Source organism: Morchella importuna (genome assembly GCF_003444635.1).
Source record: "Morchella importuna strain M04M26 chromosome Unknown Morimp01GS001, whole genome shotgun sequence".
Classification (NCBI taxonomy): domain Eukaryota; kingdom Fungi; phylum Ascomycota; class Pezizomycetes; order Pezizales; family Morchellaceae; genus Morchella; species Morchella importuna.
This window is the reverse complement of record NW_025763398.1, coordinates 2,033,595-2,060,825: the sequence shown is the minus strand read 5'-3', so window position 1 is coordinate 2,060,825 and position 27,231 is coordinate 2,033,595. Positions and strand designations below refer to the sequence as shown.

General features: G+C 47.8%; 7 protein-coding genes across 7 annotated transcripts; 3 read left to right on the top strand and 4 right to left on the bottom strand.

Annotated features, from left to right (window-relative positions):
• Window positions 1–2,552: 2,552 nt before the first annotated feature.
• LAJ45_00510 (uncharacterized protein) lies at window positions 2,553–3,436 on the bottom strand (the record flags this gene model as incomplete). Its single annotated transcript, XM_046110111.1, has 3 exons — window positions 2,553–2,716; window positions 2,789–3,071; window positions 3,134–3,436. 3 exons carry the CDS (start codon window positions 3,434–3,436, stop codon window positions 2,553–2,555), a joined length of 750 nt encoding a protein of 249 aa, XP_045976804.1.
• Window positions 3,437–6,354: 2,918 nt separating this feature from the next.
• On the bottom strand, window positions 6,355–7,488 carry LAJ45_00509 (uncharacterized protein; the record flags this gene model as incomplete). The annotated part of the gene is made up of 4 exons (XM_046110110.1): window positions 6,355–6,875; window positions 6,933–7,157; window positions 7,210–7,325; window positions 7,472–7,488. 4 exons carry the CDS (start codon window positions 7,486–7,488, stop codon window positions 6,355–6,357), a joined length of 879 nt encoding a protein of 292 aa, XP_045976803.1.
• A 1,316-nt stretch (window positions 7,489–8,804) lies between these two features.
• Window positions 8,805–10,489, top strand: LAJ45_00508 (uncharacterized protein; the record flags this gene model as incomplete). Its single annotated transcript, XM_046110109.1, has 4 exons — window positions 8,805–8,820; window positions 8,890–8,955; window positions 9,043–10,352; window positions 10,415–10,489. 4 exons carry the CDS (start codon window positions 8,805–8,807, stop codon window positions 10,487–10,489), a joined length of 1,467 nt encoding a protein of 488 aa, XP_045976802.1.
• A 1,838-nt stretch (window positions 10,490–12,327) lies between these two features.
• On the top strand, window positions 12,328–14,073 carry LAJ45_00507 (uncharacterized protein; the record flags this gene model as incomplete). Its single annotated transcript, XM_046110108.1, has 1 exon — window positions 12,328–14,073. The coding sequence occupies one exon, from the start codon at window positions 12,328–12,330 to the stop codon at window positions 14,071–14,073; it is 1,746 nt and encodes a 581-aa protein (XP_045976801.1).
• A 2,174-nt stretch (window positions 14,074–16,247) lies between these two features.
• LAJ45_00506 (uncharacterized protein) lies at window positions 16,248–17,450 on the bottom strand (the record flags this gene model as incomplete). The annotated part of the gene is made up of 3 exons (XM_046110107.1): window positions 16,248–17,021; window positions 17,078–17,193; window positions 17,270–17,450. The coding sequence occupies 3 exons, from the start codon at window positions 17,448–17,450 to the stop codon at window positions 16,248–16,250; spliced, it is 1,071 nt and encodes a 356-aa protein (XP_045976800.1).
• A 3,238-nt stretch (window positions 17,451–20,688) lies between these two features.
• On the top strand, window positions 20,689–21,272 carry LAJ45_00505 (uncharacterized protein; the record flags this gene model as incomplete). Its single annotated transcript, XM_046110106.1, has 4 exons — window positions 20,689–20,747; window positions 20,824–20,858; window positions 21,099–21,138; window positions 21,203–21,272. 4 exons carry the CDS (start codon window positions 20,689–20,691, stop codon window positions 21,270–21,272), a joined length of 204 nt encoding a protein of 67 aa, XP_045976799.1.
• A 129-nt stretch (window positions 21,273–21,401) lies between these two features.
• On the bottom strand, window positions 21,402–22,962 carry LAJ45_00504 (uncharacterized protein; the record flags this gene model as incomplete). Its single annotated transcript, XM_046110105.1, has 6 exons — window positions 21,402–21,598; window positions 21,665–21,830; window positions 21,882–22,017; window positions 22,089–22,177; window positions 22,228–22,456; window positions 22,538–22,962. 6 exons carry the CDS (start codon window positions 22,960–22,962, stop codon window positions 21,402–21,404), a joined length of 1,242 nt encoding a protein of 413 aa, XP_045976798.1.
• Window positions 22,963–27,231: the final 4,269 nt, after the last annotated feature.

The following is a 27,231-nucleotide window of genomic DNA, read 5'->3' as shown; positions in this document are numbered from 1 at the left end:
CTTCTTCTCCTCATGGATCTATACAACTTGGAAAACGTGTGGCTGGCTGATCTTTTTGAGAAAGGTTTAGTGTCGATCTTTTTACCACTTGCGGTTTACCATGTCAGACGTTCAAAGCGATTTTCTTTACTTTCCAATTCAGATACACCAGATACAAGATGGAATCTCAGACCTCATTTTTTATTTCAACCTCTTATTTATTGCCTTTATGTTCATCTCTTGCCAGGTACAGTATCTAATTAAAAGGGGCATATATCAAGGAAGGCAGATCCCGCTGCTTCTCGATCTCAGAATCGACACATCGATGGCTTTATGCGCGTGTTGACCACGAAAAATGAAATATTCCATGCATGTAAGTGCATCCGGTAGCTCTCATTGGCTTCAAATATATATACGGACCCCTGTATCACTTCTTCCCACAAAGCCTCCGACTTTAAAGGTCTTCTTCGCCTATGGGTGTCTTGACGATCTCGTCATTCTGAGATCGACATATATATGTTTTTTATATTAAGCTATAAATTTTCAGATCAGGTATTCCGATGGTTGATACGTATGCACATTGCAACTCTACACACATAAGTATATGTACTGATATACATGTACATGGCATGGATTCGTGTTAAACCCTGCCTCATAGATAAGGGCATATATATACATGCTTTCTGGGGGATTTCACAGATAAGTGGTTCATAAATCTATCGGGGATCTTCAATCTCATAATAACACCCTGATAAACTTAACTATTGGTGTGTCCGATCCACTTTGTGTGAGCTTTTGACCCGTGTATTAGTATATCCTCCTTGCATCTACACGTTCATGCGGGGACCTGCAGCCTTGGCTACTTACATAGATGTAGACACAAGCTTTTTCTTCCGAACCCCGGAAATCTTTGAGAGAAAATCGAATCATTGATTAGTAAAGCCCATTATATATCACTAAGTGTTTTTCACCAATATCCGGGGAGCCAGGATGAAATGCCATACCCCATACCTGCATATATGATGAGGAATTCAAACAGTCCAACTTATAAGTTCGAGATCACCTTTAAAAAGACCCTGATTGGTTGGAATCAAATTCCATATGCCGTTTACGCAATTGCAAGTGTTTCCCGGTACTAGCTAATGCGCTGTAATTGAATCGTTGAATTACTTTCCCACCTTCCTCATATGTTGCGTTGGAGTCAGTATCACATTTTTGAGCTATATGCTTATACTTGCAGTAAATATAAATCGTGATTATAAGTCCATATGTCTCTAATGAGGCTAAACGGGGTTTGTTGATGGAATTCAAAGTACAGTCGAAACGTTCCTATCACAAATCCCAGATCCTAAACCCTGCGTATGCAGCATTTTAGTTCTGTAAATCTTTAGAAATTCCAGACACCACCTTTAATAAAAAGTTAATATAGTTAAAGTGCTTGTTTCCACACCATGAGATCGAATTGAAATGAGGAGTGGGTGATTGGGGGATAAATTACGAAGGGCGAAAACGTTCCTGCAAGGCTACTTGCATTCGATCAAAACCGACATATGTCTAAACTGGCTGTGATTTGTTTCACTAGGGCCTAAATCTCCGGAGATTTGTCTTTCAGCTGCGAGTTCTATGCGACCGTGACCTACCTAGGGAATCGGCTGTCTCAGACATCCACGCAATCGTATGGTTGCCTAACTACAACTCCCTCGGTGCTTCCCTACAAATCAGAGCAGGAGTCAGTGTTCATCATATGAAGTCTCTCGACCACTTGAACTGGATTTGAAGCGACATGGGGACATGGGGAGTAAGTAGTACATGCAAATTGATTAGGTTCATATGGCCAATTTAACATCGGGCGCTGAAGACATTCCTTCAGATGGAGATGTAGTAAATGTTAAGTACATATACGTAAGATATAGACTCTAGATATAGATCTCCTCACAAGAAAGAATATAAAAGATGCATGTAGCTAGACCTAACCTTCCGAAGTACACGTGTAAGTTTGGCCGTCGTGTGGCTTCGGGTAAATTTCAATGGACAAGTGCCCGACTGCGCTTCGACGTTACCCGCAAAGATCATCAACTAGAGTGAAACGAAACAAAACAAAAGCAATTATCTGAAGAGGTCTTGTCTCAAAAGATTATACGCCTCAACAGCCATTTGGCATCAACCACTATCTAGTATGTATGTGCTGATGGCTGATCATTTTCGGGGATGATCATGGTCGATGTACTTCACACAGCCCCACACCAACCTGGATACCGAAGACATTCCAAGATATTGATATGAGTTAATCAACATCAGTTTACCCCTTCTACATTAATATTCGGGTCTACTTTATATAAGCAATCTACGGCCTATTATAGTCGCAAAAGCTCCAGTATTTTTGATCACGATATATCACTCGGATGGCAGTACTGTCAACGTTAAGGATTTATAGATTGTCATTTTTAAAAAACTATTTGTTGTCCCTGCAACAAGCAACAATACCACGAGGAAAATTACTACCACAAATAAACTCTCAACACATTCCTCTAAGATTATCCTCATCTCCCCAAAAAGGGATCAGAAGAAGTCTTCTAGCAAGTCGCCTTGTTCCCACCACCGTCAATGCAAGTCACGCCATCGAATCCAGTGCTGAGCTTCTCGCTCTCACAGTCACCCTGGGCCTTGTCGCATCCCTCATAGACCTGGCACATCTTGGCCGGGGCGGCACCACAGGTGTTGCTGATAGTGACGGTGTCTAGAAAAAGTACAATTCAAGAATTAGTAAAAGAAATCTCCTTCGGATTATTCCTGAATGGATCAGACTAACCTCCATAGTTAGAGTTGGCACCACCAATGACGGTACCGCCGGTGGCAACGACACCATCCACGATGAGTTTGCGAGGGCCACCATTGCCACTGCAGTTTCCGCAGCTTCTCCAGAGCTTTCCGAAGTCCGAGACAAAGAAGTCCTTGACGACAACGGTACCCTTTCCGTTCATCTGAATGACCTTGTCGGAAGCACCCTTGGCACCACCACCGGTAACGTAAGAAGTACCAGATGATTGCAAGATAGTCAAAGCATCCTCACAGACATCTTCCCACCAAACGTTCTGTCCTCGCGATCTCAGTCAGTATAAAATCTTGGAAAAAGCAGATACTCGAGAAGCCATACCTGAATGGTGCAAGGACCATTGCAGTGTACACCCTCGTACTGATCAGAGCCAATGATGGCGTTCTTCAAGGTGGCACCGCTCTCAAGGATGAAGACAGCGCCGATTGAACCACCGTCGGCCTCGGAGCAGGGGCTAAGACCACGGCCAAAACGTTTCATACCACCATCGTAGGTACCGGTGACGGACATGGGCGCGGAGAGGGTGGTCGCACCAGCCGCGGTAGGGAAGGTAGTTGTAGCGGCGCCAGAGACGAGGGGAATGATCGCTCCCGCGGCGAGGGCAGTGAAAGTGCGAAGTTGCATTGTGAGTGTTTTGTAATAAAATGAACGTAAAGCCGTTTTCTTCAGGTTGGAGGCAATGAATGTGATGCTGATTTTGATGGTGAAGTGAAGAGGATGAAGAATGGATTTGGGGTGGAGATGAAGGTGCCCTTATATCTGTTTTCAAAAGCTCTCAAGGAACTTGTTTAGAGTATCTTTACGGCACCCAAAATGGATTTCAATATAATCTATCCTTGACACCACGAGGAAGTAGCCAAAGTGCACGGTTCGGATTCCGTTCGAAAGCTCGGTGCTGGACTAACTATTACTCCACAAGTTGAGTTCGTTCGTCAATCTCTCCGCGAGTGAGCCGATGCAAAAAAATGCTGACAGATTAAGCTCAGGGCCCCTGCAGTATCAGATTCGATACCTTTTCTGGCAATAATCTTGTCCACCCTCTTGAATGCCAAAAATCTTGAAACAATTGGCTACCGGTAAACTGCCCCCGTTTCTCCGGGTTTACAGCGGTCTGCACCAAATAGAGCTTCCATCCAATCAGCAGCAGGTACTACTTTGGGTGTCTAGAGTAACAATTTATCCCCACAATTTATCTCGGAATTTCAGGGTGGTGGTTGAGTGGTTTTCAGGAACCTTTGTGATTGGTTGAACAGACGACAGTTGTGTTGATCATTTCTCTCTCCAGGTCCAACGGGGAAGACAACAGTACTGAAATCAGCAGGAGGTCTACATATTATTCTTGGCGCCAAGCTTGATGCTGCATTTGAGGAGGTCAACCCGGAACACAAGGGGTTCTAAGCCGCTCTGTGGGTACTTCTCGGGCGAACAAGCTCTGAACTGGCTCCCCAAAACAACAATGATGCTTCCCCATCTCCAGTTCTCGGGTGGAAAGGGCCCGGAAGATCCAGAACATCTACATTTTGTTGCGGATCATCCGAGAATTGGGCGACGTCAGTAACGGAGGGCCTCCGTTGCCAAGAAAACTAATTACACTCGAATAGAGTGAAGGTCCCATCGGGGGGGTAACAAAACTTAGGCAACAACATCTCAGGCATGGAGTCCGATGTTCTAGAGATATCATACGAGAGCGGTAAAGTTGATACTATTTAGACAAGCTAGAACATACACGTACTTGTGTACATGTAGATAGACTACGATTCAGTGAACGTGCCTTGGTTTGTTCAAAAGCTCAACTGATATGGTATACCGGTAGTATAGAAGTCGTAGTGCAGAGGCTCAATCCACGTACTGGGTTATTGCAGATTAGGTACATGTATATCTGGTTCTTGGCAGGGTTCAACAAGCAGGCATGATCAAGTCACCCACCCTAGTACCTGTATAAAGTTGGGAACACGTAGTTTATAAAGATAAAACCCTATATTTAAGCTTGGCAAGGGGTTCAAGCATTTCCTTCGCGAAGAGTTCCTGGACATCACTAATCGTCTTCAGCTCGGAATAACAACGATTGGATATCCTTTGTTTCTAGGGCTCCTAGCAGTAACGATCCGAGACCGAATAGGAATAGAGTGAGGCATATTCCCCACTCTAGAGTACCAGCTTTATGACTAAGTGCAGAATGTAGGTATTGGGCTAGGAGGATGTTGTGTAAACCACAAAGTAGACCGCAGAAACGTCGATCACACGATTCTAACATAATAGACCGAGAACCGAAACGTCAACTTTGCTTTTTGCAAGTATTGAGTTGAAATCGTCAAGAGCAAGAAGCTTCGACGGCCCGACATACTCTGGCGGCGGAATTGGCTTTGTGGTGTACAGTGCATGCGACCGCAAAGTACCTGTGCTGCATGCATGTATGTTCAACTTCCTGTTCACAAGGTGACTTAAACAGAACTGAGACGAAAGGCCGTTGATGCCAAGATATTGATATATACCAGAGTAGACATTCCCCTTCGAGTACCTGCAGTTCTTCCCGGCCTTTGGCATCTGCACACGCCAAACCCGTGACAACAGCTGTTGCGACGCTCCTACATGGGTATCCCTTCTCATTATTATAATGATAGTCATTTCGATCGGTATTCGAAGCTTAAAGGCATTTGAATGATCTAGGGCTGGGGGCGGGGAAAGAACCCCGAACAATTATTTTTCTTGGCAATAATCCGTATAGATTATAGTGCTGTTTCAAGCCCGGCCGGACACGTATACGCATGACATGCCCGCGCGCGCTGGTATATAGCGCTCAAAAGTACTCATCCTTCGGCGTCTGAGAACCTTCTAGGAAGCGGTAACTAGCCCCCGGATGCCAAGAATCGGCAGTCGCTGGTGGGAAGCTGTTTCATGGGTTCTCACTCGAGGACATTGCGGTAGTTCTTCTACGGATCGACAGCATAGATATACGTATGCTGTTAAAATTAAGCGGAGCTGGATTAGATGGATGAGTTTCTTGATGAAATCAAAGGGTTAATAAATATACGAGGTGCGAGAAAGTGTTCCTCGATTAGATGTCAACCAGATTCGGAGGACTCGAGGCGAATTACCACGAGGAAGCTCATGATCAGTTCATTTTATCATGTTGTTGATTTTCGCGGAAAGAGTCATAAGACCTGTCAAAGCAAACATTCACCGCATTATGGATCTCCACAGAATAACATTATTCCATAGGGAGGTTTGAGCCGGCCAAAACATTGAGATGCAAAAAAACTGAAGGAATCTCCCAATCTAATGATATTGGATGTTATAGCCAATAGTTACCTCTCTTATTAGATAAGAGCTAGGGCTAGAACTCTTCACTTTAAATGAATAGGGGGAGAGTATCATACCACCAAGCTCCACTCAAACCAAAATTATATGGCACTCTACTGAAGGTTCCACATTTACTGCACTTGTGTCGTTTTTCGCATATGTATTATGCTTTCCCATAGTGTAATTCACCCGAAAAATTATATGAGCGGATTGCATTGGTAGAAAAACAAACAATTCTCCATCTAAGCGTCCTCCTCGCTCAACCACTCCTCCAACCGCTTCTCAACAGTTTTCCATCCCAATGCCTTTCCTCTGCTTGCCCTCGCTCTTGCATTGCTCCCAAACACGGCTGGAAAGAAGGGATGCAACTCCACCACCTTCTCCGCCGGCCAAACCTCCATCTTATCACTGCTAAGCACTCCACTTGCTGCCAGTTTCTTTGTTTGCAGACTGACGTGGTCCGCTACTGAAATCTCATCGTCGCTCACACCAAAGTAGTATCCTTCCGCATCCCACTGAGCTGCACCACCATTGGGCTTCAGGGCCTCCCCGACGATAATGGTGTAGAGGCGTGCTAGGTCTTGAATGTGGACTGTGGAGTTGGTGTTGATACCGGCACCTATCTTGAAGCCGACACCCGCGGCGACGAGGGCGTCTTTGAAGAATGTGGTGGTGAGTTTATCGGGGCCGGTGCCGAAGCCGTAGATTTTACCGGGGGAGATTATAGCGGTGTGGACTGAAGGTGGGGCGCGGCGAGAACTATCTTGGGGGGGTGTCAATTACTCCTTACCCTTCTCCATCACCCACTACTATTGTATACATGTAGTTACCTTCTCAACAGGCCTGTGAATCGCTGTTTCAGGAAGCGATGTTAGCTGCTTGAGGTCCTTGATGTCGTCCCATATCTTTTCGCTCAAGACGTTTCCACTTGGCTCATCGAACAGAAGGGCGGTGCCGCTGGTGTGGATGAAATATCCGCCTCCACGCTTCTCAAGACCGCGAATAACTGCGTGGGCGTAGCCTGGTTCGTCACAAATTGCGGTGTCTAAAGAGATTAGGATACACTTAGGTATAGGAGGTAACTAGCTAGTACTCACGAATCACAATGTCAGCATTCGCTGCCTGAGTTTCCAAAAGCTCCACGGAATCAAGGTCACCGATCACAGTAGTTATATTTGGGAATGCGCTAGTGATCTTGGATGCCTTCTCGGGGCTTCGGGCGAGAGCAGTGATCTAGAGGGTTGGGTAGGGAGGACTGTCCCGCCGACGAAACCGGTTGCTCCGAGGCTGCATGCATGGATGGGATTAATGGGTTTGAAGAAATATGTAATATGCGTATTGATGCTGCGCTGAACTTACAAGAATACTTTGGGCATTTTTTGTATTAGTTGTTCGTACTGCTAATTTGGAACTGTAATTGGATAAAACGTGTGTAGGTGGAGTTAATTAATTAAGTAGTGCTCTTTAGTGACAAATATTACATGTGCTCCCTCAGCTCAGCTAGCTACGTACAGCCTTTTATATATGCACCTTCTTCAGTATATCACGACATCGATATCGATTCTGAAGCCATAGCTTCCGCACAGGGTAGTCTTGCCAGTAACACGTGCACACGGGATTCCGCGATCAACTCGGATATTGCGATACCTCGACGATCCACAACACCGGAACTCCTGTGATGATTGCCAGTTAGTACAGCAACGGTATACCGGTGCTCCACTGTGTATCGGAACTCCGAAGCTTTGAAACCGGCGATATTAGGTTTAAAATTACAAATACGTAGATCATTGACCAATTCGTAACACCCGAGTCAGCCTTCGTGATTGAATACCAAGATGCAATTAATGAATTAAACAAAAAAAAGATTGAATACCAAGCCAACCCTAACCCTTGGCATAGCTTTTATTTTTTGGCATTGCGACAGAAAGTCTTAACTTTGAAGGTTTTCTGATGATTACTATCCAAAAACCTCCAAGTCGTCAGGAGTTTGTGTTGTGTTGTGTAGAGGATAGGCTGGTGGAGGTTGGACTATGATTCGGCCACGTGTGGGGGGGGGGGGGGGGGGGGGGGGGGGGTTTGCGGGCACCAGTTGGAGAGTGTCGATGGTCGCGGGTTGGAGCTGATAACCAAGAGATTCTTCGATTATGCTTGCCAATGGGCGTGTGTGTGGGTTGTGGGTACGTGGGAAGGAGAGGAGACTGCGTGGTTTGGTGGCCAGCCGACGGGTGAGTCATGGGGTATCACTCGCTTTGTGAGGCTGGGTGATTGAGACTACATGTATCTATCAAGACGGTGTTTAGATGTGGGGAACTTGTTAAGCGACTCGATCAGAGTTTTATCAGGCCCATTCTCAGTTCTTAAGATATCGCTGTTCGCGGTATGTAGCTTATCCCTTGTTCCCACCACCACCACCACCCTCAGCGCGCTCGCAGAACCAACACTCTGGAATACGAAGTGTAACACCAGCTTGGTAGCACACCCACACCCAGCCCTAACCCTCGGTGTTTTTAGTCCCGACTGCGAGCCGGGCTTTTAAGCAGCTCGGCTAAAACAGCTTATCACCTAGCGCTGGGGGGCAATTACCCTCTTTCTTTCTCTCGGACTTGAGTCCATCCATCCCTCGACAACACAGTAATCCAAGACCACGTATATTGATTGCTTTTCGGAGGAAGAAAAGAAAAGAAAAAAAAATATGGACGCAAAGGAAGGTGAGTCTGAACATTTTATTGTTTGTGGGGTGGGATTGGGATTGGGATTGACTGGTGTGCTACATGTAGTCGCGAAACATAACTCCCGCGAGTCGTGCTGGGTTATTATCAATAATGTGGTTTACGACGTCACATGTATGATAGCTTCCAACCCCCCACGATATATCAAATATATCGCCGATAGAGAAGCTTTGTTCGCTTGCAGCAATTGACCCTCTCCAGACTTTCTAGACTCCCACCCCGGCGGTTCAAAGATCATTCTAAAGCTTGCCGGCCAAGACGCAACCTCCGAATACGACCCCATCCACCCCCCCGGGACGCTCGAAGAGAACCTCACCCCCTCCCAAATCCTCGGCCCCATCGACCCCTCCACCCTCTCCTCCCCCTCCTCCTCCACAACCCCCAAATCCACAATCCCCACGCCGCCAATACCACCACTCGAAGAGCAGCTCAACATCGACGACTTCGCCCACACCGCCGAGCGCATCCTGCCACCAAAGTCATGGGCATACTACTCCTCGGCCTCCGACGACCTCATCACAAAGCACCACAACAACACAGCCTACAAGCAGATCCTCCTGCGCCCGCGCATCTTCCGCGACGTAAAGGACGTCGACACAACCACGACGATATGCGGGTCGCCGAGCAGCCTGCCGATCTTTGTGGCCCCGGCGGCAATGGCGCGGCTGGCGCACCCGACGGGTGAGGCTGGGATCGCGGAGGCGTGTGGTGCGCAGGGCGTGATTCAGTGTGTGTCGAACAATGCGTCGCTGCGGCCGGAGCAGATTGTTGCTGCGCGGAAAAGCACGGGCCAGCCGTTGTGGTTCCAGCTGTATGTGCAGATCGAGCGCAGTAAGAGCGAGGCGCTATTACAGCGCATCAACACACTGGGCTTCACGGCGATAGTGTTGACGCTCGATGCCCCCACGCCGGGCAAGCGGGAGGCCGACGAGCGCGTCAAGTTTGGCGGGGAGAGCGCGGTGTCGGGGACGTCGGGCGAGGGCGGGGGTGTGAAGTCTGCGACGGCGGTGAAGAGTGAGGGTCTGGGTCGCGCGCTGTTTGCAGGGACGTCGCCGAGTCTGACGTGGGAGGATCTAAAGTGGTTAAGATCGCAGACGCATCTTCCCATCATATTGAAGGGGCTGCAGACGCATGAGGATGCGGCGATTGCGGCGAGCAGGGAGTGTAGGGAGCTGGGGGTTACCGGGATCATTCTTTCGAACCATGGTGGGCGCGGGGCGGATACGGCACCGCCGCCGGTGTATACGCTTTTGGAGATACGGAGACATGTTCCCGAGGTGCTGAGGAGGTTGGAGGTGTATGTGGATGGCGGGATCCGCAGGGGGACGGATGTGGTGAAGGCGCTGTGTTTGGGTGCTACGGCGGTCGGGATTGGTAGGCCGGCGCTGTTTGGGTTGTCGGGGTACGGGCCAGAGGGGGTGGAGAGGGTGTTGACTATCCTGAGGGAAGAGGTGGAGACTGCGATGAGGTTGCTGGGGGTTAACAGGATTGACGAACTGGGGATGCAGCACGTAAGTCTTCCCAGGCTAGGAGCCCTTTTGATGGAGATTGTCGCTGACTAGTTTGTGCACAGATTAATGCGAGGGCGCTGGAGGGATTGATTTATATGCCCGAGCCGGACAACGGTTTCGTGAGGGCAAAGCTGTAGATAGTTGGAGGGAGACTTTAGGACCTGTTGAATGGATTGAATGGAGCTGGCTTTCCCTTTCTGGCTTGGAAGGAAAGAAGGTTATCTGGAATAAGAAATGGTTAGGGCTTTAAATAGATATTTTCAATATTGAAGAGCAAGAGAGCGTTGTGCAGAATGTGTTAAAACACGTTTCAATCGCTACGTTTTTAGTTTCAAGAAGCTATAAAGCTAAGCTGCGGCACCCATTGGATCCAGCCATCATCACTCATCACTCACATCCTATCTATATCCGAACATTCAGAGCTATCATAGACCCTCCAGGCCCCAGACAGCGGGACCTCGATGATCCACAGCCTGGAAGTAAAGGCATGTAAAGAGAGTGATGTGATCTCGGATGAGGATCTTCGGGCACTTCTATTAGCATCACGGCAAGCCGGCTACTACATGAACGTAAGTAGAGTAGCGCTTTGGAGTTAAAGCAAACAGTCTTTAACAAAGTGGAAGATTGTCCGTGATGTTCACTAACCCCGTGTGGGATGGTTGGCTGTCTGGCTAGCGATCGAGGGTTAGGGTCAGTCATTGACCACCTCCAAACAAGGCCGCCAGTCCACCTTATGTAGACAGTCCCTGAATTGAACTCAGACCCTGATCTCTCAAGGTATCATCTACTCTACCCCAGATAAAGAAGCAAAACACCTATATCTCATCTAATTATCCTGCCGGAGAAGTGGGAAAATCGACAAGCGAGACCTGACGATTTGAGATCCCCATGGCCATGGCCAGGGACGCGGGGGGAGACAACTGAAGCTAAGCTTTCGGGCTGATGGGAAAAAAACAAGGCGAACCAAGAAATAAGAAAAAGAAAAAAAAAAATTCAGTGAAGGGTCGCGATCGGAATACGGCATATATGCAGGCTGTCGTCGTGGTGATGAATCCGCCGTCTTCCCTTCCCTTCCCCGTACATAAACCTCCTGCATTGCATGCTGGCTTCTCGGCTCTGGTCCGCAGCAGCAGCCAGCAGTAAAAGTAAAAACAGGGAAACACAAATCCACAAGCCAGCGAGCGGATGTGGCTTATGTGCACTGGGCAGCAGCAAGCAAAGTGACTGGGGGGGAAGAAGAGAGAGAGCGTCATAGGTGTTCTGGAAGGAGAATTCTGGAAAACACTTTTCTTTCCCTGCCGCGGATCGATCAGCAGGATGTGACGTCGTTTCTGTGGGCGAGGGCGAGACAGGGGTCGTGGTTGGCTGCAGAGACAGGAGAGACAGGAGACTGTACAGGGAAACGAGCAGAAGGAGGAGGAGGAGGAAAGCGGTATGTGCAGCGAGCAGAGTGTGTAATAGTGGAGAGCGGTAATGGTGGGCGAGTGAGGGAGGCTGCATGGTATCGCAGAGATGTGGCAGCAGACCTCGTCATTCATCATATTCATCATATTCACCAGCCATCACTCAGCCTCCCCATCCACCACCACCACCACCACCACCACCACCACCACCACCACCACCACCACCACTCACCCTTCCCACCCTTCCCACCCATCCGCCCCCCACACATCCCACGTATGAGTCTCTCGCTCTCTGCTGTGCCAGGTTCGATCCTTCACAAGGCAGACGTCATCTGCCCAGGGCAGTGGGGATATAGGTAGCCTTCCCTCCCTCCCTCTGTCTTCATTTTCATTCACCCCCAATATCCAATACTCACTGTCAGATATATCCCCACAAGTCACTCAAGATCACCCATCATCTTGCCCTTGCAGCTTCTTCGACCGCAGTTTCGAGCATCAATAACAATAAGAATATAAAAAAAAAAAACAGAAAAAAAACCCTTTTAACGATTTTCTAAACAACATCCGCAAAGATGCCTGTTATCCTCGAAGATGATATGCTCATCCCGCCCTCAATGAGGCGCAAGAGATACTACAGCACAAATACAGAAACAATCATCTCCGCAGCTTCCCCCAGCTCATCAACAACTATCGAGCTCCCCTCCCACCGGGCCATGAGCCCGCCCCGAGACCCGGTAATCATCCATGAAGACCATTATGTGCCCGTCTATGAAGACTCTGTCCGCGAGTATATCTACACAACTTCAAACGGCCCTGGCCGATCATCCAACTACCGAAGAGGAGGTGCAGAGCTAGATGTTGGTCTAAATATTGGGGGCCTTAGAGGAGCACATTATGTCCGTGCCAGGAGCGTTGGTCCGCCAGCGTACGAGGGCTATGATTCTTACGATGATGAATACTATCTCGAGGACGGAATCCGACATGGTAGCACTAGGAGACGCCATGGGTCTCCTGGGAGATCAAGCATCGGGTCACCGGGAAGACACAGCCACCACCGCCTCGTCGATGCCAGTGCCGGAATGGTGGGTGCGCACGAGGTGATCAGGCACAGGAGGAACCGATCCCACTCCCAGTACCGCTCATCCTCGCACCACAGGTCGTCCTCCCGTGGCACCGAGCACTCCCACCGCGCGCGACACCTCGCCGAGTCCGGTTTGGCCGCCGCAGGATTAAAGCATGCCGTCAATCACCACCGCCAACGCTCCCACTCGCGCTCCCACTCGCGCGGCCGCCGCGGCTCCGAGAACGCAATCTACTCTGGCGAAGAGCATCACCCCGGCTGGTATGACGACAACCATCGCGACCATCGCCGCGCCCGGCACCTCGCTGAAGCCGGCCTAGGCGTCGCCGCCGCTGGCGCCGCAAAGGAACTCTACGACCACCGCAAACGCACCCACCGCCGCTCCTCCTCGGCATCATCAATCTCCTCAGCCAACGCCAACATCGGCCACGAAACCCACAACGGCCGCAATGTCGCTGCCGCCGCCCTGGGCGCCACCGCTGCAGGCCTTGCAACCCACAAGATGCGCCACCACAAAGAGCACCGCTCATCTTCCGTCTCAAGTTACTCCTCAGACGACGAGCGCCACTCGAAGCACCGCGGACGCAAGGTCGCCGGCGTAGCACTCGGTGCTGCGGCAGCTGGAATGGCAGGTAAGGCACTCCACGACCATTATTATCGCCGTGGCTCCCGTTCTCGTTCTCGTTCGTCCTCCTCGTCCTCGTCGTCGTCGGATGAGGACCACCACCGCCGCCACAGACGCTCCAAGAAGATTCCTGCCGCGGCGTTGGGGACTGCAGCTGCGATCGCAGCGAAGCGGCACCACGACCACCGGAAGGAGAGCCGTTCACGTTCCCGCTCGCGCTCAAGATCGCGCTCGAGCGAGCGCCGCCGACGCATGTCTGGGCCACAGAAGGCGGGATACATGATGACGGGCGGGCTGATGGAGAAGCACCACCGCAAGAAGGAGCATGAGCGTCGGGCGTCGAGCGTCGATGCGCATCACGAGCACCGGCACCGCAGGGCGTCGGAGGGCAATGGGAGCCATAGGCCGAGACGGGGGAGCATGGCGGGGTTGGGCGGCATCATGAGTAATGTGATGGGCGGGGCGAGGGGGAATGGGAATGGGAATGGGAATGGGAATGGGAATGAGCAGCATCCGCCGCCGCCGCATAGGGGTATTGGAGAGAAGGTGGCGTATAAGCTGGGAGAGGTTGTTGCGGAGGAGATTGCGGGGAGGAGGGGCGCGAGGAGATGAATGCCCTGATATCTTTTTTTATGTATCATGACTTATGACTCTTATTTTTTCCAGTGTTTTTTGGAAAAGATGAATTGTTTTTCCCTTTTGTTTGTTGAAGCTCTTACCTTAATGTGAGCTACGCTGTAATTTTTCTCTTCTTTCTTTCTTCACTATCTCGGTTTATATATAAAGTGGGGTGTGGTGTTTAGCGGGAAGTATTTATATTTAACGACTGTGTTTTTGGTTCTTGTAATAGCAAAGCTGTGTATACAGCGCGAAATTTGAGGATTGTGAATTCTTTCTATCTAATGTTTCCCTTACCTGTGGCTTTGGTGTTTTTGTGCGTAGTTTTGAGGATTTGCGAATTGAAGTCTGGTTAGTATCACCTATGTGTTTGTGTGCTTTGGCTACGGCGAAATAAACGCCCAGAGTGGGACGCTGGACAATCCCCCCCGCGGGTGGCACCCAGCACCCCCAACCTTCCCACAATACACCATCTCGACCCACAAATGCGATACCAAACCAGCACCTGACGCGGCTCATCCGGTGAATACAAAACCCAATATGACACACATGGATACTCATCCACTACACTATAATCTCACCTAAGACAGTACAACCCATCACGTGGCATCGGCGAGTGATAATCTGTGCTTAGGGGCCAGACGCCATTTTATTTTACTTTATTTGGAATGCAGTTCATTATATGGCGTATGGATGTGGATGGATGTTGGAGGTCTGTTGATGTGGGCTGGAAGGGACGCGCAGAAAAATTAGAGTAGAGTGGAGTATGGAAGCCAAGATGCGGTGAGCGACCTTGGTAGTGTTGATGTTGATTCCTTACTGACATGACTACAGGGCGCATCTGAGGATATGATATGTTGCTTGATCTTCCACACACACACGTACACAGCTGGGATCACGCCCTCGGCCTTAGCTAGAGGTTTGCTGATCGGCCCGGATATATCGCCTCTGTAACGCGGGGGCAGATCGCTGGCCCCGTGCTTGGTGCCAACTTAAGCCCGAGATCCCATATATGGATCCTCTTGTCGGGACATGCTATAGCGATATATTAGCATGCAATATGCACACGGTGGCCGGGATCGGCATGATGTATGGCGGGCCGGGCCCATGCAGTGGTGCAGATAGCCGCCCAGATCCATCCAGCATAGATCAATCTGCTCACCCCCAAAAATCAAAACTCACGCCAACGCCGGAGAACGAAAGAGCTCATGATAAACTACATAGAAAGACGTGATTTATTGCAAAGGAACGGAGCGGCTGGAGTCAAGCTGACCACTTAAACTAAACCACAACAAAGACAGGTATCGTCCCACTGCTGGATCATGAATGGACCACATGTCCGCACCCTCAGCTGAACAGGTATCCGCTTGTCTAGCCGGCTAACTGCCATTGTTGTCGTTGTCCTTTATCGACATATCGACAAGAGCCACATCTGGGAAACACAAAAAAATCTCGCTTTCCAGGATCACAGAATCTCACTCGCTCTTTCGTGTCGGATTATTTATCTATTGATGCAATTGGCCGTGCCAAAAGATAACGCAACGTCATTCCAGGGGAGGGTAGGGTCAAGCTTAAATACCCATGAAACGCCTAGAACCCATGTTCTCTCCCGTCCCCCTGTCACGAATTAGAGTCAAGCATATTGATACGTTAGGAATCGCAGCAGGGTTCGCTGCTCGCCCATCAGTTCGTCCGATCCTCGGAGAGGAAAGCGGGGCATCAATTCTCCACGCAAAAAATAACGTGATGCCGACTTAGCCGTAACGACGCGGTCGGGGAAAACCGAAACCATATATAATTAGGGGCCTAGATTTGCAGCCAATTAGGGTTTTCATATTAGAAGTCAAAACTTGTGTAGTCATCATATATATGGATATCGTATGTATATGCTCATATCTTCAATACATAAATACAAAGGGCGTTTGATATCATTAATCACAGCCGCCGTAAACACAGATATAAAACCTCCCAGTCAACACAAAATAGACAGTAAGAGCTACTATAAGTATATACAGCGAACCAAAAGCCAAACAAAACGCCAATTTATCCTTCAACAGACAGACTTTAAATCTAGCTATCGATACGTAAGGATAAAAACAGAAACCAAGACGACCGCCCAAACCGAGGAAGGATATAAAGGAATAAAATAAAAATAAAAAACACGGTTTTTAAGCCCACTTCCCAAGCAACGCCATCAATGCAGCACCCAGAACCATGTACCCGAAAGCGCACAAGACCCTGCCCATGCTCTCATCTCTCAATGTCTTTCCAAACAAAAACTCGTGCGCCATCAACTCCACCAATCCCGTGTACAACAGAATACCCGCCGAGATGGCATCGAAAACACCATTCACAATAAGCGCGGTCTGAGTCTCTGGCTCAAAGGTGGTACGGAGACCCAACCCAACGGCGATGGCGATGGGTGTGCTGATTCCGTATCCAGCGCCCATGAGACATGGTGTCCATTTATTTGGGAAGGGAACGCTGGATAGACGCGATCCGAGGCCGAGACCTTCGAAGGTTTGGTGGAAGACGAGAACAATGTAGAGAGTTATAAACTCCTCCCCGGACACAGCAAGAGTGAGACCGATGAAGATGGAGTGGAAGATGACACCGAATTCGAGGATGAAGATGGATAGGAGTTGTGCAGCGTATTCCTTTCCTCGCATTTCCTTTTCTTCGGATGTATTGAGGGATTCGGGGTCGGCTTCGGCAATACGGTTTTCGGCATCACTAGACGTTTCTTTGGTTGCGGGGGGCCCGGCGAGCCCATGTTCATGGTCATGTCCGGCAGCGGAGAACTTTCCCAGGCGCAATGCAAGCAGCTCAACGAAAAAGAGAGAAAAGACAGATATCAGGGCAATTCCTTGTGCCCATGGATATTCTGTGATGGGGCCTGTGAGACAGCCATTGGTGAGAGCTTCGTTGGCGGGTGTCAACAGCTTTAGAAAGTTAGTATATGTTCTCGATCGATGAGAATAGCATTATCATCACTTACATGGATGAAAGCAGTCGCAATAATGACACCTGAACCGAAGTACCTTGTGAAGAAAAAAGCCCAATCGGGAACCTTTAATCCAGGATGCTGTTTAGCGATCACAGGAAAGAGAGCACCTATATCGAAGAAGTTCCAATCAGTTATGGGGGTTCCTGTAAGACTAATTCTTGTCCTCGATATGTGTTTACATACCGAAAGTTGATCCAACCAAGATCACAAATACCGCCGATATCCTCAAACCCATCCTTCCATCATACGCGTTCGCTCCTCCACATGCTGGTGCCACCTCTTCAACCTCCTCCTCTGCGGCTGGATCTGTTTCCGTCACTTGACGCAGAAGCAGATTCACGAATTCAACTGTGCTGCCGGACATATTTCTTCTTTAGGAAGCCGTTGACTTTTGCTGCGTTTTTTAGTTGACGTGTTTGACGTATGCAGAGAAAAGCTTGATTATTCTTGGGATGCTTTAGTTGTTCTTGGTGTTGTTCTTGGGCGTTCTTGGTGTTCTTGGTGTTCTTGGTTCCTGTAAATGTCAATAATTGGGGACCATCCAAAGAGGACAGCAGATATATATTACCTAAAACCTTGAAATATATATACCAGACCTCTCAATGAAAGAATGACAACTTGAACAATAGCAGAGAAATTATTTTTTCAAAGAACCTCGGGGCCAACTTATGAATCCGAATGGAAGACACTCGGGAAGGAGAGAGCAGCATTATCAACGATTTCTTTTTGAAAGGGGGGGGGGGGGGTCCTTTCAAGTGCTACGAGCGGGAAAAAAAAACAGTTTGCTGCCCCTAATCTTGGGTCGCTGGGCACCTTGGAAGATTGTGCGTGCTCTGCCATAAAGGGTGTGAGGGGGTGTATCCACCAAGGTGTTCACGACCAACTCAAAACTGCCCCTGTAGGCGCATTTTTTCGCTTACTTCTTTACCCCCATGACAGCCACAGCCAATCCTGTGCCGCTAGGTGCGACTCAACACCCAGCCTATTATTGGCTGCCCGGCTCATTTCTCGTTTTGGACAGGACCCCCCCCCAATCCTCTAGCTCCGATGATGGGATATAAATGGAGGGTTTTCCCTGTGAACAAAAAAGGTACCCATAGAGGTTCTCGTTGACGACGACTTCTGCTGGGGAATACGTGTTTTTAGCTTCCTTTCTGTATTTGTGATCTGCCTAGTTTTGGAGCGAACCCCCCCCTCTCTCTCTAGATCCATTGATATTATCGTGTCTGATATTACTCTATATTAACAATAGTTGTGTTCGTATTTTTGTATCTCTATCCTACATCGTTCTCCCCCCGATTCGATGGACTGGCGGGCCGTATCAAGTCTTGGTGGTACAGACACACTATCAAATCGAAGTACGCATGTATCAGCGTGCATCGGAGGGTGTATTCCTTCACCGTATCACATACCAGGAAGTCCGACACAAGGTGCATAGATTCACTTAAGATGATCGTTTAATACGCACCGGCACTGTCTTTAAAACATCTGTCGACATTTTTGCATCATGCCCCGCTGATAATGCTGTAAAAGGGTTGGGGTTGTAGGACACCGGTCCCACGACCACGGACGCAGAGAAAATCTCCTCATACTCCCCAGTTGACTTTGTTTTCAAATAGAAAAATCCTATAATTTAAGGAACAGGCGGTAGTATTAACTCGGAGATCGAACGCTCTGCTGCGATTGTAACACTAATCTCGATATCCCTCTTCCGTAACCAATCAACTAACCAAAACCCTATTCAATTGCATTCTATATCCACATAGTTATGTTGGGTATTTTTTTGCTGATATATATCCCTTTTTTCCTGCCCTGGTGATACGGTAATGTTCCACACAAAGTCTAAAACCCGCTTCTAGAACACAGTCACCCCATAAATTCTCCGAGTGATGCCTTGTGACCACCTCGATCATTTCCCTCAACTGAAACCCAGGGATGAGCTATAGCGCTAGCCAAAAGGACCCGGCCGTGAATACCCACAGCTGTTAATTGAAGATTTTCTCCAATTCTCATCGCGTGCTACCCATGCAGTTGCCTGTCAAAGGCTAGTACTCTAGACGCCCGAGCCAGTGTCCTTGATAATAACGTCGTTCATCAGCTCCTGCATGACGATCCTTCGTGTGTGCTGGAGTTTTCCGGGATGTGCAAGGCATAGTCTGCAAAAAAAAAACCGCCGTACGTGCGCATCAACGGGAAGCAGCAGATATACTCGTATTTCACTGACGTTTTTGAACTGGGCCATTATTGCATACACCCAAAATCATGAGCTTGGTGTATTTTTGTATGGCATGCAATATCAGTCGCGTCCACAAACGTCAGTACAAGGAGGCACTGCATAACCCATCCGTGGTTCAAGACGAACTGGGCACATAGTCTGCCAAGAATCAGCACCATAATGTAATGTGGGACGTCCAGATGAACGTATATATATAATAGTGCAATTTAGAGGGAGTTGGAAGAAAGGAGCTAGCATTGATACCGTCGTTCATGGGGGTATTGACGGACACTGGGTGTTGACGGACAGGGGCCTTTTGAGGGCAAAACTGGACTTGGCTGTCTCTCTTTTGACTTGTCCGTCAACACCCAGTGTCCGTCAATACCCCGTTGAACAACAGTACCTATATCAATTGAGAAGGTCATGTGGGCCAGAGATAACACTTGTTGGCAATACGTATGTAGCACCAACGGCAGAAAGCCTAGCATTTCACTCAAGGCCAAAGCAAATTTATCTATAGACCGCCTGATTACGCGAGTTGTCTGCTGTTATCTAGCCAAAGCTCCTACACCTTCTGGCACCTCAGGTAGCAATTGGTTATCCCGCGGCCGGGGCCAGATAAGTGATCATCATGTAGAGTAACGATCATACTTATTCAGAAGAAAAAATGTTGCCATATGATGGATCGATATATTGCATAATTTGGAGCTTGCTAATCGTAATTCTAGCAGGTTTTGCACAGCTTTCCGTCAAAAGTCAATTGCCCACTACACTAAAGTTACTGTCCTATAGCTAGAGTTTTATGAATTCGAATCATCTACAATCGGAATATATATTCCATTGACGTAAGGGTATTGCGCTTTGTCAATATCTATATTGGTATTTCGCGACGTTGTTATCACATATGGGCAACATTGGGGACCAAGTACTCCATCAAAGTTCAGAACCGCAAATGTCACACCGATACAGCAACAACCATACTCCTCCTTCATCATCGTTCCGGAAGCATTCCTCTGCTTTACACAAACTACATGCTCCTCGCAACTTGATCTCATGCTCAGGCAGCGCCACAACCACAGATCGGGGGGTTTTGTACGTGTGCACAGCAGTATCAGCTACGTAGCTGCTAAAGGTCTACTCTGAAAATGATCTGACAGGTTCGCGTGGCATCATTTCAGACTCGAGGCATCAAATTGCAAAGCTAGTACTGGCCCATGTTATTAACCGTATTACGTCTAAGGATTGAACGCCTTGCAAGACATTCTTGAAGGATAGCTGCGTGCAGGTTCAAGTCTTTTATTGATCTTCTGCCCAGCACCAAGACCTCAATAATGGAACTATACGCATCTCAACCGTTCAAGGCGAATTAACACTAAAGTAACAGTCCATGGAACCATTGCTAAGCCTCTCTTGCGCTACGTTGAAGAGCAGAGCTAGAGCTCTGCTGTAGGTACACTGCTGGCTAGTCCACCTTTGTCTGGTGGCACCTGCTAACGCGTGGTGATTGTCTATTCTCTTTTAGGGCTTTATTGCACATCAGTTACACTTATAATTCAGGTACCATGTCGGCACGGTTTTCCATCCATCTTTTTGTTCACGTGGAACGAATTTTCCTAGGTATAATACGCAGATCCGTACGACGTAGTACGTCGTGAGAAAACAATGCACAAGTACCTACATAATGTGGCTTAAAAAGGTCGTTAAGAGCCTACTTGGATCTTCGTACAGACAAAACCCTGGAATTTATGAGTGGTGGGAGCTACTCTATGCGCCGGTTAAACAAGACTTTCTTTTCAGGCTACACGTCCTCAAAGTTGGTCGTTTCGGCAGTTGGCATGTAATGGCCCCTCCGATGTCTCAAATCATTGTTACATTGAGATACATATGCGCAATGCTTGTAGGGAGTGGATTCTATGCAATGTCAGGTCCCGTGAAATATACCTGTCGTTTCCCGCAGCACGATGGCTATGAATTCGAAGCTTAGCTATGTGTAGCCTCTGAATGATACAGTATAATAATAATTCATTGAGGTATTCGCTATATAAACTTAGTAAATAACCTAACTTCCAGCTACGTATCCGCTCATAATCTCAATAAACACTAAAGCTTGCTCCAAAATTCTTTGTCTCTCGCGCATTCCCTCGCCATTTCAAACTGCTCATCTGTACTGCAAATTAAGACCTTAGGAGCCCTTGCACTCTCCTCACCAATATTCAAGACAATCCCATTCTCTTTCTCGATGTTCTCATTTGCCCTTTTATTCAATGAGAACCCCAAACACTGCACCCCATCCACGACTGCTTCTCTCAGCTCGAAAGACTTTTCACCAATCCCTCCAGCAAATACAAGGGCGTCAACCTTACCGCGAAGCTTTACAAAGTATGCACCAATGTAGTTATGAATACGGTCCACAAATAAATCGAAGACAAGTTCGCTATGTGGAGGAGGGGAATCTGACTTAAGTTTCGAGAAGTCGGTTGTACCGATGATTGATGACCAGCCAGACTTCTTATTTAGAATTTCTTCAGCCTGCCTGAAATTAGCAAATGAGGTATATTATAACTGAGGATATTAAATTACTTTACTGATCTGCATATCCTCAGTACCGCTGTGCGATATTCTACCAGCATTTGATGTATAGTGGAAGACTAGTGATGGATCCACGGTCCCGCTGCGTGTCGCACCAGGAAGTCCCTCAAGTGGTGTCAAGCCCATACTAACAAAAACTATTATTACATTTTTCTGTGCGGGGGATAATATGTAGGCTCAACTAAAACTGAAACTTACGAGTTATCCAGTGATTTTCCATTCCGAATGGCGCAGGCGGACGCGCCACTCCCAAGGTGGAGTGCGATAATTGAGGTTTCTTCAACAGACTTTTAGAGTTAGTTATGCTTCTTAATTTATGGTATTAATAAATTCTTACTTTCTTGAGATATTCCGCTACTTCGGTCACGATGAAACTGTAAGAAATGCCATGAAACCCATACTTTCGGATCTTGTTGCGGCGCGCATGCTCGAGATTTACTGGGTATGTCTTTATATGCTCGGGCATTGATAAAGTGTGGAAGCTGGTATCAAAGTAAGCAATGTTTGTTGTTTTCGGAAGTTGTTTGAGAGTTGTTTGAACGAGTGAAAGAGCAGGAGAATTGTGCCTATTATTTAATTTCAACAATAATTTAGTAGTGGCTTTCACTTCTGTCTATTGTCATATATATATTGATGGAGATTCTTACAGCGGGGCAAGATCAGTGAGTTCCTTTAGATAGTTTAAACTCTTCTCGTTTATAACAACTGGTCTTTCATAATCACCTCCATGTACAATTCTATGGCAAGCGAAAGTAATATCCTCTCCGCTATTTACTTGCTTCAAATCAGAGTCCTTGGAAAGGTATTCGAGGAAATGCTTGAAGGCATCATCTTGAGATTTCACATCCGGCAATTCCTTAGATTTGACGTTGCTAGACGTAGAAGAGTTTTCGGTATGAGTATATGAAAAAACTGCAGGCGGAGATGTCAAATTTGAAACTGATGATTGAAGGATAAGGCATGGGGCATTTCCTGTCTTCCGTTCCGAGTCGGGAGGGGTTGATGAGTAGAGAGACAGTTTTACACTGGATGAACCAGCGTTTATGGCGAGAATTAGCTTTGTGGTTGACATAGATGATACTTCCTGTAAAAATCTAATGGATGTTTAGTGAGATGATGGAAACTAAGAGCACGTTTATCTAGAAATGAAGAGTGTACTTGTACTTGCTATTTTGGAGATGTCGTCACTTGCATCTCTTATCGATAAGGAGGCTGGTGGTTGTTTTCTGAATGACGTATTATTAGGGCTAGGTTTATCTCGGATGTTATCCGAATTATTATTGTCACAGGACTAGAAGACGCCTACATTTGTTGCTTGAAACACAACGCTTTAAGAAATACCATTGTAACCTTTCATGCCTTTTGATGTTCTACCTAATGTACGTAAATTCAATTAACCTACATACATTCGGTGAGCTATTTATATTTTGGCTCCGACGCACACGTACCACTACATGTAGTATAAATTACATGTCCTCTTTTTTTTTTTTAAATCATGTAGTTTTAATTAATTCTAGGTACAAAACTCTGCATGCAGTCTTAGACTATGGCATAAAAATACCTCTCCCCGACTTAGAAACCAAATTCCACAACCCCAGATGAACAAAGGAAAACAATGAAAACAAGCAAAATGCAAACGAACTGACTGGTTGACTGCAAGGAAAACTGACGCTTTGGTGGCCCATGTCCAACATAAGAAATCTTCCTGCTGGTTTCAAATAACCTGTTGCCCCTTGAGGGTCTTTGGTGGGTGCGGAGTACCCTGATTTGGGTTGGGTTTTGCGGTGGCTAGGTGGTGGAGGGGGGGGAGCTGAGGGCACTTGATGTCTCAGATCCGGATAGGAGGGGGGAGATGTGTTCCTTTCTGGGGAAGTTCGTTTTGGTGGCGGTGATGAAGGCTCCTAGAGCTAGTGTGTTGGTGTGGTCACTCCAGATCTCCTCGAGGGTTTTGATTCCTGGGAGGAGTTGGGCGCGTTGGGTTGCTTTCGCTCGGCAGAGGAGGATGGCGTGCTCGGTGGTTTCAGGGGCTTCGCCGCATCTGTCGCACTTTTCAGAGAGGTGGAGGTTGAGCCAAGATTTGTGGCCTCTGAGGTAGTTTTTTTGGGCTCTCATTTGGTGGATTCGAGTAGCCGTAAATTTGTGTAGGTCCATGAAGGGTTCAGGGCTTGTGGTGAGGGGGAAAGTGTAGTAGGGGGTGTCGGAAAGTCTTGTGCCCAGTTATTCAACATCTGATCTTTGGCTTGTTTTGGGAGGAGTTTGTGGTCGGTTCCGCCTGCGATTGGGTAGCGGAGGAGGGAGCAGAGATGTTCGATAGGGAGGTAGGCCACACCTTTCGTTGCCGTTGAGTTCCATTTTTTGGGTGGGTTAGGGCGGCCGCGGAGGAGGCGTGTGTGGGAGGGGACCCTGTCGGGGGTCAGGGTGGGGAAGGAGGGGTGGCAGCGCCCTGTCACTGGGTTGTTGAGGGGGTGAGCGAGTAGGACGCGGATGGCGAACTTTGTTTTCAGGTAGTGGATGTAGTTGATGAGTGGGGGGCAGTGTAAATTACATGTCCTCTACGTATCTTATAAGTATATAGATATAACGATATGCAATGCGTTATTTAAAGGTTTTGATTGGCTAGGTTTGAGAAGTTGGCGATTAAGATTGCTTTTTTTTGAGTTGCTAACACTAGAGCCCCGTGAGAAACTCGGGAGTTTTAAACTGAATGTATGACAGACAGTTTTAAACTGGTTAAAAACTGGCTGTCGAAAACCTGGGTGTCATGGTCATAAACTCAACAGCCATTTTGGGAGTGGGCTAGGGTAATTTTAGGGCAAAAATTGGTATTTAGAAAAATTGGTATTTAGGGTGGGTTAGGGTAATTTGGGTGGTCAAAATTAGAAAATTGAGTCTGAGTTTATGACAGTTTTCAGTTAAAAACAGCAGTTTATGACAGTCCGAGTTTATGACGCAGTTGTAACGGGGGTGCTAGGATGATACACGACCGTGACTTCGATCTGACATAGAAAGGGTAAACGGGCAACGATGGATTCATTGGGCTCGTTCGATCGAAAGATGAAGTTTATTTTTGTTTGATCGTATTTGTAGTCTAAAAACTTAATAACTTTAAGGGGTCTCCTCGCATGTAAAGATTCCATGACTCCCCGAGTTCAAACTGGGGGCAACCGAGTACTTTTATCGAACTTCCGCCCCTTTTTTCCCGCTTTTCCTCTCTAGGCCGTCCGTTCCTCCCTAGTCCGGGGACACCGCGACTTTTTTCTATGAGGGGCGAGAGGAGTCGCTGCCACACCTCGGACGAACTTCCGCCCGAGTCAAATCACGCAATCTCTGCCAAGAGCTGGTCGGGACCCTAAGAACTAGTGGAAACAACCGACCAGATAGCAATTGCTTATTCAATTTGTTTTAGAGAAGATTTGGTGTTTTGTAAAGCAAGGTTTGCTTTTAGTAGCTTGGGTCGTACTCCTACTCCCCCTCAAAGTTGCACCGGACTGAAACAGGAGGGTTCCGGCGGTTCGACGCTCCGGGGGTTATTTTTGGGGTCTAAAACGTGTTTATTTTGCAGTGTTCCCTCAACTCCGCAATCCGTTCATTCAACCACCCCAAATGGACCGGAGCATCGTCAGGATCCTTTCTGACGTAGTAAAGCATATTTTCCGAGCATCGGTTGCTAAGTTATTACGCCTCAAAGGTTGACTTCCAAGGTAGGGTAACTTATGTTTGGGGTTACCCTTCTTTTTATTTGGCATGCTCATCCTTCTGCTCTAGTTTTGGTCCAGTCCCCTAGCTTGACTTGTAAGACTTCTTGCTTGCCAGGATCCCTACCCTCCATACCAATAGAGGTAGGGGCTCATCTGCCCTTGTCTTCAACCATCGAAGTGGAACAAGCGGTGATTGCCCTAGGGTCGTATGGCTTGACTGGTAGAACAGGTACTTTTGTAACAGCCCTACTGTGGCTCTGTTACACTACCCCCCTCTCCGGTAGACTCGTCCCGAGTCCAACCTAGGGTTTTTGGTATGGTACATTGTGCGCATAACAAGAAAATGTAGCTCTAATAACGATTCCATACTGACTTTATGTACCGGGGACAGCCTTTCCACGTATCGCTAGGATCCGGTAGAAAAGATGTGGCCGTGCAAGATGGAAAATCAGAAAATCGGATAGTTGGGCGAGAAGGATCCTGAGTACTTATATTCCAAAGGATTCCATTCTCTGCTCCTACCTCCTTACTAAGTTCTGGTGATTCCTTCAAGTGGAAGGGAAGCACTACCACCGCTACCCCGCTTCTCTCTAAGCGTTAGCGGGTGCTTCCTGTTCCAAAGGCAACCACCCTTAGTCAAAGCATTTGTAACACCTGCAGTCTTGGTTGTCGCACAACCGGGACCTGCATGAATGAGCTACCGCTCAGGCGTAAGCTTAATCATTGCTGTAGAGCTCTTTACTTATTGTAGACTTTCCCAGGCATCGTCCCTGCCACTACGGGCGGACTTATCATGCTCGGAGGATGTAGAGGATCGCCGAGCACTCAGAGCTTCACTCTGGCCGGCCTTCTAATCATTGGCGAGGCATAGACTCGTCAGTCATTGCTCCCATGAATAGATCCTCTTCCTAGCGCTCAGAATGTAGTTACTCTGACAGCTGGTAGCTAACCACACTGCCGGTACTTGCATGTCACTGTGCAACTGGCTTCTATCAATAACTCTCAGCATGTAACCGGGCCCTGTGTGTACTCATACACCAGACAGTTGAAATGGCTCCGTTACACTCTATTTTCCGCATCCATTTCTATTAACAAAGGAAAACCTCAAGTGAAAAAACGTGTATCCCAACAAAGGGAGACCCGTTTTCTCCACGCTTGTCCCAGAACACTCCGGTGCATCGGTTTCCTTCACTTTCCTGTATTGCTTCCCAGGGAAACAACGGGCATTCCGAACACTGTCAGACCGATGGGAAAAAAACGCCGTATTTTGAGGATTTCTAAAGTTTCACCCATGAGTCCCGTGATTTTCCGGGATACTTCGGATGGAACTTTCGGAGTGTCTCGTCTGCCGTTCCTTGCAACATTTTGTACGGTTCCCGGAAGTCTTCTGAGCGATAGCTCTCCCAGGTAATCCGATATTGCACGAACTTCTCCCCCACGATCAGCCTTGGACCTCATCCGGAGGTGGAATCGCTATAGCTCGTTGAGGGTCCTTTGACTCCCAATACGGTTCCAGCAGAAATATATGGAAGACATCATGAATGTTCCACTGAGAGGGTAGATTCAGCCTGTAGGACGTGACACCAAGTTTCCCGACAACCTCAAAGGGACCGATTTTAGTAATCTAGTTAATTTGATGATCG